Source organism: Sturnus vulgaris, chromosome 21 (assembly GCF_052056855.1).
Source record: "Sturnus vulgaris isolate bStuVul1 chromosome 21, bStuVul1.hap1, whole genome shotgun sequence".
Lineage (NCBI taxonomy): Eukaryota > Metazoa > Chordata > Aves > Passeriformes > Sturnidae > Sturnus > Sturnus vulgaris.
The window spans coordinates 10095651-10110772 of NC_142263.1; the positions used below are offsets into that span (position 1 = coordinate 10095651).

Sequence of the window (15122 nt, forward strand, 5' to 3'; positions counted from 1 at the left end):
TGAGGGTGCAGCTCAGACCTCAGGGGTCCCTGCACATCCCTCCCCCCTTGCTGTTGGATTTTTGGCCATTCCTACTCACCCATCAAAGACCATAAACCCCAGGATATCCTTCCCCTTAGCAAAAGTCTGTGGGAGCCTGGAGAAAGGAAAAGGTTCCCCCAAACCCAGAAAACACAAAGAGCTGCTGAGCCATCCCAACAGTGAGAAATGAGAGCTCTGAGCAGCATCTCCTCATTGGAATTCTGCTCCTGCCCTGCCTGCAAAGCAGCTTTGTCCATCCCCAAATGTCCAGACTGCTGCTGAGCCCCAGGGATTCGTGCTGGGATGAACAGGGGTGACCCAGCACTGTCCCCTCATGCCACACAAAGCCCCCAGATACCCTGCCTGGAATTCCCTGCAGGCTCCATGTGCACACAGCAAAGGGAAAAGGAGATGAATTCATCAGGCAGTGCTTTGGTACAGAGTTGACTTTTCCCAATGACCTCGTCAGTGCTGTGGGCACAGAATTCTCCTACCCGATGCAGATGCAGCCCTGGTTTTTAACAATCCCACTTCCCAAAGCATCTCAGCCACCCCAGAGAGGTTCATTTCATTAAAAACCAGTTATCCAGGGCTGTTATTCCCTCTGGGCCTGTTGCTGAGCCCCAGGGCCTGGAGCTCCTCCAAATTCCATCCTGCAGGAAGTGTTTAACACTGGAGCCCTGGGGTCTTTGCCCTTAGAAATTAGCTTGGCAAAGATATCCCAGCGTGGGGAGGGCTGGAGGGAGAGGGGAAGGCACTTTCTGGATGCCCACATGGTCTCTCCCTCCAGTGAGACTGATTTCAGAAGCTTTGGGGTGAGGTTTCCTGGTGGCACTGCCCAGCCAGGTGTCCCTTTTGTGCCATCCTTGCCCCCCAGCACTGGGCACAGCCACAGCCTTGTGGGCACCATTCCCTCCTGAAAATCCTTCTTTAGGAGTGGCTGCAGGGCTCTGTCAGCAGCCCAGGCTCAGCCTCTGCCATTTGCTCCAGAAATATGGAAACAGCACATCAGGGGGAAATGGGAAACACAGCCAAGCCCCAATTCCCAAAAGTTTGGTTTGCCCTCAGGAATCCCCCAGGAGATGATGCAGAGGCAGAAATGCTCAGGGATGAGGTGACTGAGGCCCTGCAGATGGACTGGGTAAAGCCAAGGAGCAATGGGCAAAGGGGACCTGTTCCCTAAATGACACTTCCATGGTTTTTTCCTTGTTTTTTTCTTTGGGAAAAAGCTGCAAAGACATTGTACTCTGACCTCAGAGGAAAAGCAACTGGAGCTCTTCAAGGGCTCAGAAATGCAGGGCAGTGCTGAGTAAAGAGGTGCTAAAGCCCATAACTGATGTTTTCCAAGGCCAGGGAGCACTTGTGGAATTCAGTCGGAGCTTTGCTGTCTGAAGGAGCCCCCGGGGCTGTTCCTGCCCACTCAGGGCTCCCACCTGGAGCCTCTGCTCCCTTTTCCCTGTCCCACCACAGCCAGGGAGGCACCAGGGCCATGTCCCTATGGAATCTGATCCCAGGAACCCCGCTGCTCTAAATCCAGGCACAATCCCTTCTCCCAGCCTCATTCCAGGCATTTGTAGAGGTGGGAGGGTCACTAAAAGCTGGGGATTAAACTGTGAGCAGAATTTTCAGGAAGGCTCCAGACTTCTCTGCTCCCCATCCAAGAGCTCAGCTCATAAACTTGATTTTCCCTCAAGGATTTTTGCTTCTTGAGCAGCTCCTGAGGGGCTCCTGAGAGAATTCTGGAAGGCTCAGGTGCCAATGAGTGGGATGGGATGGGATGGGATGGGATGGGATGGGATGGGATGGGATGGGATGGGATGGGATGGGATGGGATGGGATACCCTCCTCTCCCTCCCAGGCTGGCATGAGGCTCCCAAGGAGCAGTGGAGGCAAGAAAACATCACTGGCTCCCAGTCCTGCCCCTCCTGGTGCCATTTACTCCCCCCAAGTACATCACAAACCATGGGAGCTTCACCCGCACCAAACTCCTGCTTTGACAACCAGATCCTGGAATCCAGAGCAGAATTTTCAGTGTTATTCCTGCCTCATGCCAGGAGGCCAGGAACAAGTTTTTAAAAGCCTTTTAAAATACTCTTCCAAAGCTCCACCCAGTTCAGTCTGGACTGGGCTGGAGGGTTGTAAAAGAAGGCAGAAATTCTCATTTCCAGGTTTGGCTCTTTTGCTTCATTAAACTTGGGAACAGCCAAAGTTTCTTAGCAGAGGTTGTGGGATGGTCAGTGAAAGGAGCTGGAATCCCACAGGAAGCCACACATTTGATCCATTGGCTGCAAACGTGCAGCTCTGTGTTTTGAGGATTTTTGATCCTGCCATAACAGCCCGGACTGCTTTTCCTGGAAGCTCCAGAGCTGTTTAAAGTCTCACTGCAGGGCAGGCAAAAAGCAGCTCCCACTGCTGGATCTGTCTCCTTCCAATGCCTGGGACCAGCAGGACCAAACCACCCCAGGGCAGTACCTGGAGCAAAACCTTCTCTGGCACAACACAGGTATTGCTGATCTCATCCCTGAATTCAGCAGAAACCCCAGTGGGCCCTGAGCTGCCCAGCACATTCCCTGTGTGTGGAACAAGCCCTGCCACAGGCAAGGGACACTGAACAGGGACACATTTTAGAAGCAGCTGGGTGGCTTCAAGGTTCCCAACTCAAAAGATCCCTGGAGAAAAATGCTTTTCTCCTCCAAAAGTGAATTACAGCCTCCCAAAGGTGTTGCAGGAGTCTCGGGGTGCTTTGCTGTGCCCAGCTGCATTCATCCACAGGAACACAGGGCTGGGCTGGACACAATTCCCTCCAGCAACGTGGGATGTTCCTCCACACCTCCCAGCATGAGGCACCTCTACACCCTTTCCACAGTCATTCCCACTCGGTAAAACATCCTGTGCTCCTGAAAACATCCACTCTGGAAGCTGCTGAGAGCTGGCTGAAGTTGCAATTAAAGCAATGCTCACTTACCTGCCAGAATATGCTGTCTATTGTGTTCCCCAGGAAGCCGTCCCTGCCCTCTGATGACACCAGCTTAGGTCCCAGAATGGTCATAAATTCATCAAAATCCACCTGGCCATCCCCTGGAATGAGAGGAAAAGATAAGAGATTCAGAAATCAGAGAGAAGGTTGGATTAGAAAGGACTTTTAGAGCCATATAGTGATGTGATGAGGGACACCTCCCACTGTCCCAGGCTGCTCCAAGCCCCCTCCAGCCTGGCCTTGGGCACTGCCAGGGATCCAGGGGCAGCCACAGAATCTCTGGATATCTGTTCCAGGGCCTCCCCACCCTCATTATTATCAATTAATTACCCCTGAGAGCCCAACGTGTCCCTCTGGACCTGCCGCACACCCTGGGAAACCTTCACAGCAACTTCCCAGTGCCCACAGACCCAAATCCTTTGCTGTGCCAGGGAATGGCCCCTGTTGTGCCCCAGCTGCCCCCAAGGACAGAATCAGGCCTTGCACTGAGGGGAACAGGTCATTCCTCAGATCCAGAGTCCAGAGGCACTTCCCAAAAGGCCATTTTGGCAGGGGGCCAGGAGCCAGCTGAGAGGGAGGGAGGGCTGAGAGAGCCCAGGGCTCTCCCTCTCAGGTTCTGCACAAGTTTTACAGGGCCAGCCCCAGGCTCCAGAGGGAGGGAGTGCAGGCAGAGCAGGGGCCAGGTATTGGAAATCCAGCAGGGCCAGGCTATCCCAGGTCCAGCAGGGCCAGGCTATCCCAGATCCAGCAAACATTTCAGCCAGGCTGCCCAGCATGCAGAGCAGGCAGGGCAGGCACAGCCTCAGTGCCACCAGCAGGGACAGGTGACAGCTCCTGCCACCAAGGAGCCCGGCTGTGCAGTGCTGAGTCTGGCTCATGAACGAGGCACAGGGCTCTTTGGAGGGAGTTTTGTATCAAATGTCACTTTTCCCCCACAGAAAAGGGATATTCATGCCTGCTGAAAGATCTTAAAAATCCCAGTCTGTCTGAGCAGTTCAATGCCAGATCTCCTGAGATCACTTAACCTAATCTTGTGGAAAATCTCCTTCATTGATCAGGCCATGGACATCTCCTCCTCCATGTTACTGAACTGATGGGGGTGGATAAATCAGAGCAGTGTGGGATCACAACCAGCCCCTGCAGCATTTGGGGTTGTGTTTTACTCCCCTTCAGCTGGGAGTGACCACATCCAGCCCTCCCTGGAGCTGCTGGTGTAAATCAGCAGGAGTGACAAGAGTCTCAGAGCATGACACTCCAGCAGATCAATGTCAGGGCCGGGACTGAAATGCCAGCAGTGCCACAGGCACACCGTGTGCCAGGTGTGCCCCGTCTGGCACCACCACTGTCTGTGCCTCTTATCACACCTGTGCTTTGTATCACACCTGTGCTTTGCATCACACCTGTGTCTCCTGTCACACCTGTGCCTCTTATCACACCTGTCCTTAGTGTCACACCTGTGTTTTGTGCCACACCTATGCTTCTTATCACACCTGTACCTCTTATTATACTTATGCTTTATGTCACATCTGTGCTTTGTGTCACGCCCCGTGTGCACTCTCCGAGCAGGTGCGTGGCTGATCTCAATCTCGCAATATCCTTATCTCCGCACAAACGCGTGGGAAACCCAGCCCAGCCCAGCCCGAGCACAAACCCGGCTCAACTCAGCACAAACGCAGCACAAACCCGGCTCAGCCCGAGCATAAACCCAGCATAAACCCAGCTCAGCCCGAGCATAAAGCCAGCTCAAACCCGGTTTAACCCGAGCACAAACCCAGCCGAGCCCGAGCACAAACCCGGTTCAAACCCGGCTCAGCCCGAGCAGAAACCCAGCACAAACCCAGCGCAGCCCGAGCACTCCCTGGGCCGAACTGCGTTCTCCAGGCACCGGGAGATTTGGGATTTCTGGGAGGGAATATCCCGGGGCGAGGCTCTCACAGTGACCCTGCAGGGATCCTGTCAAACTCGCCCGTCCCGCTGCTAAAGCCGCTCCCAGCTCTGGGGCTCGGCAGGACCGAGCTCATTTCTGGGACAGCTTATTGAGCTTATTGATGGGCACCCCATCACTTGGAGAGCCATTCTTTAAACATTTATGGGCTGTGGAACACGCGCTGCCCCCGGGGCTGGATCAGTGCCCGCAGGATGCTCGGGAAGGTGACAGCGGCCCCGGGTGAGTTACACACACAGCGCTCCATGGCACACGCAGCAGCGAATCCACGCGCTGGGATGCAAATCGGGATGCTTTGGGATGCTAATTTCTTTAAATTAGCCAGATTAACAAAAAACCAATTTGCATTTTAAGGAGATGCTGGTGCCTGGCCCCCCATACATTTGGCCTGTGCCTGTGTGACCCCGAGCACCGAGCACGGCCCTGCTCAGTTCGGGCTCTCTCCAATGTCACTGCACCCCCAGAGCACAGGCAGGACTCGGTCCCACACGAGATTCCAGAGGAAAGGGGGCTGTGGTGAACTGCTCAGACAGACTGGGATTTTTAAGATCTTTCAGCAGGCATGAATATCCCTTTTTTGTGTGGGGAAAAGTGACATTTGATACAAAACTCCCTCCAAAGAGCCCTGTGCCTCGTTCAGGAGCCACACTCTGCATTGCACAGCCGGGCTCCTTGGTGGCAGGAGCTGTCACCCCAGCACTGCTGGGCTCTGACTTTGTACAAGACTTGCTCGTGACTTCCCTGTGCCTCTGCCAGGTATCATCACTAACTTCCCAGGCTTTAATTATCAGCTTAATGAGAGCATTTTCCACAACCTCCAAAGAAAGATACCATTGAAAAATACTTTATCCCCTTATTGACTGCTTTTTCAATTAAAACTCTTAACTAGCAAGGCAAGTAGACCCTACTTTTGCCTGGTAAAAATTATCCCTTTAACATTCATGTGAAGCTGCAGAAAACAAACCTTCCCTGCCCTAGCACCTCATGAGACTGCAGCATCATTTCATCAAAAGAGAGAAATCACGGGTTTGTTTGCCTGAAAATTCCTTTTGACAGCCACGAGAGAAATATTACAAAAACCAACACCAAAACCTGCACAGGACTGCTCTGCACAGCCAGGGCATCACCAAAGCCCAGTTTTCACATTCCACCCTGAGGTCACAGGGTGGAATTTGGGTTTGGCACAGGCAAGAGCCGCCCCCTGCTCCTCCCCACGGCCGCTGCGGGGTGATGCCCTCGCTGAGCATCTGCTCGGGATCGAGCCCTGCAATCAAACCCAGCCTTCCCATCCTTGTGCTGCAGATGTGCTGCTCTCCCCAGGGCCCTTGGGATTCCGAGCCATGTGTGGATTATCCACAAATTCACTCAGAGTTGGTTTAAGGATGGGGAGAAAGGAGGAGAAGGCTGGGCAGACAGCTCGTGTGCTGACTGTTCTGTTCTCCCTCACCTTCCTCGCTCCTCTCCAGGAGCCATCCCGCAATGCCTGATCCCAGCAGGGCTCACAGGACCCCAGTCCCCCTGTGAGATGAGTGCTGGTCACATCCTCCCCTCCTCTGCCTCCAGGCTCCCACTGAGGACTGAGCAGGGCTCATCCCGCAGCAGGAGAACCCCAGGGAGGGGCACAGGCGGGAGCAGCTCCAGCCAGGTGGAGCAGGATGTGTTCCCTGCCCCGGGACAGCCCCAGGACAGCTGCCCCCTGTCCCTGCGCAGGCACAAATGCAGATTTATAAACCTTGGTCGGGCTGGGGTCCCTGAGGGCAGAAGGGAAATGGCTCCATGGGGACCGGGCAGTGATGGGTTAATGGCTGCACCCGAGGGTTTCAGAGCTCTTTTCCAGCTTAATGATTCCATCATTCCAAGGGAAATGAGAGGGGGAAAACTCACATTCCCTGAGCTTATTTACAAACTGGGAGGGCAGGGAAACCTACTGGCACGTTGGGATGGGGTCTGTTGGGACAGGAAAACCTTGGGAATGGTGGTGAGGGGTCTGTTGGGACAACCTTGGGAATGGTAGTGAGGGGCTGCTGGAACAGGAAAATCTTGGGAATGGTGGTGAGGGGCACCTGGAACGGGGGCAGGCTGCAAAGGGGGTGAGGACAGAAGGGTTTCCAGACAGGATTCCACCCCATCCCTGAGTTCACTCGTCAAGGGATGGGTCACTGCCTGTGTGAGCGATCTTAGCAGAACACCAGAGCTGAGCTTAAGCACTGGTTTAAACCCACCTAATGCACTCCTTGATTTCCTCCCAGCGGTCCCCTCACATTTTGCTCCTGGTAAAGCCCTGTGTAAATCCTGGCATTAATGTCACCGAGTCACCCGGGGGCACCAATGCTGTGGCTGAGCCTCGTGACTCAAGCAATGACTCAGAAGCTCTGTGGCCACCCCAGCAGAGCCAGATCAGATCAGTTCATCATCCCCAGGCCCTCAGCTGGGTGAGAAGAGCTTCCAGGTGCCCATAAAGGTTTGCTCCCTGCAGGACTCAGTCCTGGCAGAAACCAGGGAATTGTGACAGTGAGAAGGAATGGCAGTGCTGGGAGCCTGGCTCCTTGTCCCATTGTGGGAAGAGGCTGAAGGCACCAAGCAACATCTCTGGATGTTCTGGAACATCTCTGGGTTCACTGGAACCTTTCCAGTGCCACAGGCCCCGCCTGGCCAGCAGGGACTTGCCAAAGCTCCCCCCACTGCTCATTCGTGGGGTGCAGAGAGACCTTGGGGATAATTCCAGCTTGAGGAGCCCCAGCATGAACATTTGCTGTTGGGAAGGATAAGGATTTGGCAGGAAGGTCTCACAGATGTGTGTGTGTGTAACAGAAATATCTTTGAATGTAGAATCCAAAGAAGGAATAGAAATAATAGCAAGTTTTGATATAGAAGAAAAGAATTGCTGAGCCAGTGTGACTGGGTAACTCGAAGGCAAAGAGCAAGTGAGTTGGAAGGGATTTTATGGTTTAGAGCAAAGGATAAATCCACCTCAAACAAAAGACGTTTTTACCAAACAAAAGGATTTTCACAGGCAAACAAGAAAGCCAATGTTGCAAGTAGAGAAAAGATCTCAGAAATTTCCACAGCAAAACAAGTCCCAAATTTAACATGTGACTACTAACTCTGATGATTGGCTAGTCACTAACATAACATGGTAATTTAAGCAGTTTGGATGGGTTATATGTAAATGTAAAAGGTATTGTGTGTGATGCTGATTGGTAGCCATGTATTAAGATGCTCTGTAATGAAAAGTTTGTAATGCATTGGAACCAGAACTAGAGGGGCTCCAGGACACAGGGACTGCCCATGGCCAGCAGCTCTGGGCTCACCCACCACCCCCAACTGCTGTAATGTCATCTGTGCAATAAACAACATTTTTGGGAGCTGTCTGAAGCCTCCATCTCTCCATCAGGCTCACAATTTGCCACATGTGAGATCACTTTGCCTGCTCACAGGGCTCCACAGAGCTCCAGCAGGGAATCCTGGGATCCTGTGGCGAATCCAACACACGTATGCCGAGTGTGGGGATGGCAGGGCTGGAACTGGATCATCTTTAAGGTCTCTTCCTTCTGTGGCTCTTTGATTCCAAGTGCACCAAAGATGATGGAGCAGCAGCAAAGAGCAGTGTGGAGCTGGGAATCCAAGAGTTTTCCCAGACCTTGCAGCAAATCCAGGGAGATTTGCTTTGGACCTGACTGACTCAAGGAAGGGATGTCTGCACCTCTGCAAAATGTCCATTGGGCCTCCTAAATAAACCTGTGGGGTCACAGAATCGTGGGATCATTGGGGTTGGAACTGACCTTCAGGATAATCGAGTCCAACCTTCCCCCAGCACTGCCAAGGCCACCACTGACCCCTGTCCCCAAGAGCCACATCCACACAGCTTTGGAACACTTCGAGGAATGCCCATCCTTCCAGTGAAGAAATGTTCCCAATATCCACCCTGACCTCCCCTGGCCCAGCCTGAGGCCGTTCCCTCTCCTCCTGTCCCTGTTCCCTGGAGCACAGCCCGACCCCCCCGGCTGTCCCCTCCTGTCAGGGAGTTGTGCAGAGGAGAAGGGACATAGGAGAAAGAAAATCATTAATGACTGAACATCTGGAGGGAACTGGAAAACCACCACAGCCCTCCAGGGAGCAGACTTTGGGTTGGACACCTTCTCAGAGGAGATGAAAGAGCCTCCAGCCCTTTGGAAAGGGGATTTACTCTCCTAAGCCACTTCCCTTCAACACCAATTCTCCTCCAGGTTCTGATCCCACATCCCCAGGACTGAGAGGTTCCAGGTGCCATCAGCTGCTCCTGCTGGTTCTGCACTGGTTGATAAGAGCTGAGCACAAAATTTCCCACCCTCTCCCTAAGCTTTGAGCTCCAGACAAAGGATTTCATCTTCCCTCAGTCCTTCACTATGGGGATCAGGGAAAGTCGGATCTGCTGGAGGATGTGCAGCAGGAACCACAGAGCCAGAGCTGGGCACCAGCAGCCCCAAACACCCCCAGCTGCACCCAAAGCACCCCCTGAGCCCCATCCCACCTTCCCCTGGTCCTGATCCCACAAAAGATCCACCCTTGGAAGTCTGCCCGGGCTGGAAATGGAGCAGGGCTCCAAATCCCTCATCCCAGGGAGCAGCAGCAGCTCCTGGGAACTCCTGCCCGAGCTCCCAATGCTCTGAGGGAACAAGAGAATGCTCGGGGAGCAGGGGGTGACCTCTTCCCACCCCCATTCCCATGGGACAGCCCCACCCTCAGCTCTCAGGAGAGACCCCTGTCTCCTGTCCCACACACTCCCTTGGAGGGTGGAATTAAATCATTACATCTTCATTGGGCTGGAGAAAGACAGAGCTGGAGAGGGGAAGTGGAGGGGGAAAATATGCCTGGAAATGAGAGGGGGAAAGGGAAATGAGAGGGGGAAAAAGGAAATGAGAGGGGGAAAACATTCCTGGAAATGAGAAGGGGGAAGGGAAATGAGAGGGGGAAAAGGGAAATGAGAGGGGGAAAAAGGAAATGAGAGGGGGGAAAAGGGAAATGAGTGGGGGAAAAAGGAAATGAGAGGCGGAAAAACATTCCTGGAAATGAGAGGGGGGGGAAAGGGAAATGAGAAGGGGAAAACATTCCCTCCTCGAACCCCGGGCAGAATGGACTTAGTCCGGGTTTTCTCAGCCTTGTGCATCACTCTGGCTGGATAATGCGCCCTGATTGCTCCCTAAATGACCCTTTTTCCTGGCCATTCTCAGGATAATCAGGTCCTTGGAAGTTCCCTGCGTGGCCCCGAGCCGGGATGAGGATGAGGATGTGCTGTGGTTTAAATGCAGATCAGCATCCGCACTCCTCCTGCCGAGTGTGACCTCCAGCGAGCGGCGAGGTGAGATATTTAAAGTTAATGAGCTGGGTTTGCGGCTCGGGGCCCGCAGCACACAACTCCTGTTTATTTTTATTCTCCTGCAGTGCCCGGCCAGCCCGGGCTGTGTCATTGCCGTGCCCAGCTCACCTGGGCAGGGCTGAGCCCTGGGATGAGGCACAGGATGGGCAGGGAACAGCTCCAGCCGCAGGAGATTTCCCAGACAAGGCTTTTGGTTTCAAAGACTGGGAGGTCAGAGCCTCCTCAGCAGCCTGACCCCTTGCCCAGCTCAAGGCAGAGAATTTCTCCCTAATTGCAGCCTCAATCCAAAGCTACAACGGGAACAGCAAAAGTCTGGCACAAAACTTTGGCCTTGGAAAAGAGTGTGAATTCTAAATGGCTCCAGTGACTTCTGGGAGGAGAGAAATCACTGCTCCCCATCCCTGCACAGGAGGGACATGGATCTGTAGGAATGAGTCCAGAGGGGACCCCAGAGCTGCTCCCAGGGCTGGAGCCAGGCTGGGAGAGCTGGGGGTGCTCACCTGGAGAGGAGAAGCTTTGGGGTGAACTCGGTGTGACCTTGCAGGACTTGAAGATGGAGAGAGACTTTGGACAAGGGATGGAGGGACAGGACACAGGGAATGGCTCCCACTGCCAGAGGGCAGGGATGGATGGGATATTGGGCAGGAATTGTTCCTGTGAGGGTGGGCAGGGCTGGCACAGGGTGCCCAGAGCAGCTGTGGCTGCCCCTGGATCCCTGGCAGTGCCCAAGGCCAGGCTGGACATTGGGGCTTGGAGCAGCCTGGGACAGTGGAAGGTGTCCCTGCCCATGGAATGAGAGGAGCTCTAAGATCCCTTCCCACCCAAACCATTCTGGGATTCCGTGAAAACTTCACAGGATCTGAGGAAGTGATCAAACATCTCCCCTGGAGCCCCTCTGTCCCTTAAGTCCCTCAGCTCCTGCAGTTTTCAGAGCAGTTGTGTGGATCTGGCCGCTCTGGTTCCATGACAACCACACAGAACAGATCCATGGATTGTACAGACACATCCCTGGGGGAGGGGATTTGGGGTTTCCATGGGGCTCCAGCAGAGCCCAGGAGGGTGGGGCAGGGGGTTTGTCCATCCCACACTGAGCAGAGCTGCAGAGTTCCTGACTCTGGCACACCTTGGCTGGTCCTGCAGGGGCAGGGAACAGCTCCACAGGACTGTTTGCTTCCCATTAAACATAAATCTGTGAAATCCCAGTGTCTGACCAGGAGACAGGGACAGGGAATCTGCTGGGACCTGTCCCTGCTCCAGCACAAGCACTCAAACAAGGAGGAAAAGTCCAAGGAAAACAGGGACTGCGCTAAGAAATAAATCCCCCTGAGACACCTGCCAGCTCCACACCGGCTCCTGGGAGCTGCAGGGTGCCCAGGGACCAGCCCTGTCATCAGTGTCCCCAGGGGAGGGCCCTGCAGGGGCTGTGGGGAAGATGTGCCACCAGCACGGCCACCAGAGCCCCCAGAGCCCCCAGCCCTCTCTGATCCCCTCCTGGGCACCCAAAGCCATTTTTCAGGTCTGTGAGCAGCTGATCCCTCTGTCCCACGGATCAGGAGCACCCCCAGACTCCCCAGAACTCCCAGCACCTCTGCTGGGAAGGGCAGGGAGCTCTGGGTGCAGCTCACAGCCCTTGGGCAGCACCAGCAGCTCACTCAAGCAGGGTCCCCCTGGGGCACACACACCCAAAATGATCCCAGGGCTGCATTTCAGGAAGAAATAAAACTCATGCAAACACAGCACAGGGCAGGAGGTGCATCCCAGCCCACAGCACAGCTGGGGGGACTGCAGCTCAGTGCTTTGTGCTGTCCCTTCAGCAGGGCTGCACTTCAGCAAAGGCAGGGTTGGATTTTATTTGGTATAATTTGATATAATTTGGTGTGATTTGATGAATCTCTTGCTGCTTCTGAGCTGCAGATCTGACAGGCTGCAGCAGCAGCTGTAATTACTCCTCATTTCTGCAGTGAGAACACAGAATGGGATAAAATGTGATAATCCTCATTGTCCAAATGAGAGCAGACATGGAGAGAGTGGCCCCTATAAATCCAGACAAGTCTCATCAAATCCATCCTACTGCCCAAAATTCCCAGCTCAGCAACACATTTTAACACGTTTTAAAGGACAGCCAGGCTGGAATGTGGGTGGATCATTTCTCACTGAAAAATCGCTTTGAGATCAAAGGACAAACCCCAAATCCATCGTAACCCATCTGCCCCATCCCTGGAAATGCCCAAGGCCAGGCTGGACGGGCTTGGAGCAGCCTGGGATAGTGAAAGGTCCCTGCCCATGGCAGGGGATGGAGTGAGATGATTTTTAGGACCCAAACCTGGGATTCTGGGATTCTCTGACTTCTATGAATCCGATTTTAACTCAGAAATGGTTCCTGGTTCCCCTCCAGCAGCCTGGACTGTTTTATATTGAAACACATTTTATATTGAGATATAAAATGAAATATTTTATCCAGCTCTTTTCATGCTGAAACACAAGGAAACAGCAGTAAAAAAACCTCGGGAAAATCCAAAGAACAAAAGTGGGAGAGACAAAAGAAGGAGAGAAAATGTTTCCAGCTTGGGAATGTCACCATTGTCCCACACAGGGCAGCTCAAGCTGAGCTTGTGGACAGAAGCCAACATTTCATTGATCAAAGCTTGGACAGGATGATCTTGGAAGTCTTTTCCAACCTTGCTGATCCTGGGATTTGTGCAACCTTAATGATCCTGTGATCCTGGGATTTGTCCATGCCTAAGAACAAGGAATTTGCCTTCTGCCTGCCCCGGGGGAAAGCTGAACACTTCATTTTTGAAGGAGAGATTTGCTCTGTCTCCAGATGTCCCAGCCCATGTCCTCTGAGCATTGCCATCCCTGTCCCCAGCTCTGGTGTCCCTGTCCTCACCAGGAGCCAAAGCAAAGGAAGCAGGACAGCAGCCTAGAGGGACACAGTGACGTGTGACACCACACAGCCATGGCACTGTCACCTCTTCCCTTTCCAAAGAGAATCTGGGACATTCTGGGATGTGTCACCTGTAGTGCCAAAATTGGAGAGGTGACATCCTCGGGAGCAATGAAAAACTGGGAGGGAAATCTCAGTTTGAAGTTCTGGAAGAGTCCTGGAATCACTGAGGTTGGAAAAGACCTCCAAGGTCATCAGGTCCAACCTTGGATCAAGTGGCCCCCTGGCCACCAAGTGCCACTTCTGCTTGGGTGAACATCCAGAACAGCCTCAGGTTGTTCTGGGAACAGCCAGGAAAGTTGAGGTTGGATATTGGGAACATTTCTCCATGGAAAGGCTGGTCAGGCAGGGTTTAACAGCTCTGTGCATGTGGCACTTGGGGACACGGGGCAGTGGTGGCCTTGGACTCAATGACCTCAGAGATCTTTTCCAACCTCAATGATTCCATGACTCTTCCAGAATTTAAAGTTGAGATTCCCCCATTTTTCCTTGCTCCCAAGGATGTCCCAGAGGTACCAGGCAGGTCCCTGGTGAAACCAGCTCGACTTTTGCATCATCAAAATATTCCCAATTCTCATCCCAATAAATAATTTGGCATCCAGGGGTGGATTTCCCCCCCTCTTGTGGTAGCCTGGAGTTATTTTTCCAGCTGCTCCTCTAATTAGTGCACCAAGTGCTCATTTTATTCCTCAGATAAAAATCCCAATTAAACAATTTGTGACACTTAAGTCACACATTCATCTCTTTTATGGCAAATCCTGCTTAAAGGGGAGGAATCCCAGATAAGGCCACACATTCCATGTGCCATTTCCCAGCGTTTCTATCAGCATTGCTGCCAGTTGGAAGAATTTACAAATAATTCCTTTTTGCAGTACAGAAATGTACTTTCCCTGTGCTGGAAGAACATTCCAGGTCATTCCCCAGACTACAGAGAGAAGCACGGGCCCCTCTCACAGTTTGTGTCCATGGAATGCAGAATTATGGCTGAAAATTAGGGAATCCATGGGATAAATGTCAGATTTGACCTCTGGGAGTACTTCCAGACCAAAATATTGGCTCCCTACGAGGCACAGCCCCCAGAGGGGTGCCCAGGTCCACCAACAACCCCTGTGGGAACAGTCCTACACTTCCAAACAAAGCTTTGGGATAATGGGAATCTCTGAACCCCCAGCCCTCACCTCCCTTCCTAAAGAGAAACATTTTTTTCCCAGCAAATCCCTTTTCCTTGTGTCCTGTTCTGGCACTTTCCATCCCAGCAGTGCCACAACATCTCCCGGAGTCCACAAAAGGCGGGTTCTGAGGATTTATTAGGATTTCTCTGGAAAATATTCCAAGGAGATTCCCATTTCCCATAACTGAGGGGGTTTCATGCCAGCTGTATGATTTTTCCTGTGGCAGCCACGTTTCTTCACCTGGGTGAAGCACACCTGGCAGAATCCTGGAATCCTGGAATACCTAGAGTTGGGAGGGACCCACAGGGATCAGGGAATCCAACTCCTGCCCTGCACAGACACCCCAACACCCCCAGCCCAGGCCTGGAGCGCTGCCCAAGCTCCAGCAAAGCTTTGGAAGAAGAGCTGGAGAAGGATTTCTAGGGATACAGGGGATCCCCAGCCCTGCTGCTCTCCTGCCTCCAGGGAGGAGTGGGGGAATGGGACATTCCCAGGAAATCAGGGCATGCAGAGGGTGTGAGGGCAGAGGCACTGCCTGCACTCCTGGGCACCCAGGCAGTGCCAGGCTGGTGACACATCCCTCTGCTGGCCTGTCCCCTCTGCAGGATGGCTGGTGACATGTTCCTGTGCAGGGAGGTGCTGGCAGCCTGGGAATGGCTCCTGGCCCAAATCCCAGCTGTGCCAGGGCTGGTTTTGCTCAGGTG

At 53.2% G+C, this 15122-nt stretch overlaps 1 protein-coding gene across 3 annotated transcripts in view; it reads right to left on the minus strand.

Annotated features, from left to right (window-relative positions):
* CALN1 (calneuron 1) overlaps positions 1–15122 on the minus strand; it is a 118521-nt gene that overhangs the window by 46875 nt on the left and 56524 nt on the right. For all 3 annotated transcript variants that reach the window (XM_088176866.1, XM_088176865.1, XM_088176867.1), the window contains exon 4: positions 2987–3099. In XM_088176866.1, coding sequence (XP_088032992.1) covers positions 2987–3099 — 113 coding nt within the window. The remainder of the gene's footprint in view (positions 1–2986; positions 3100–15122) is intronic.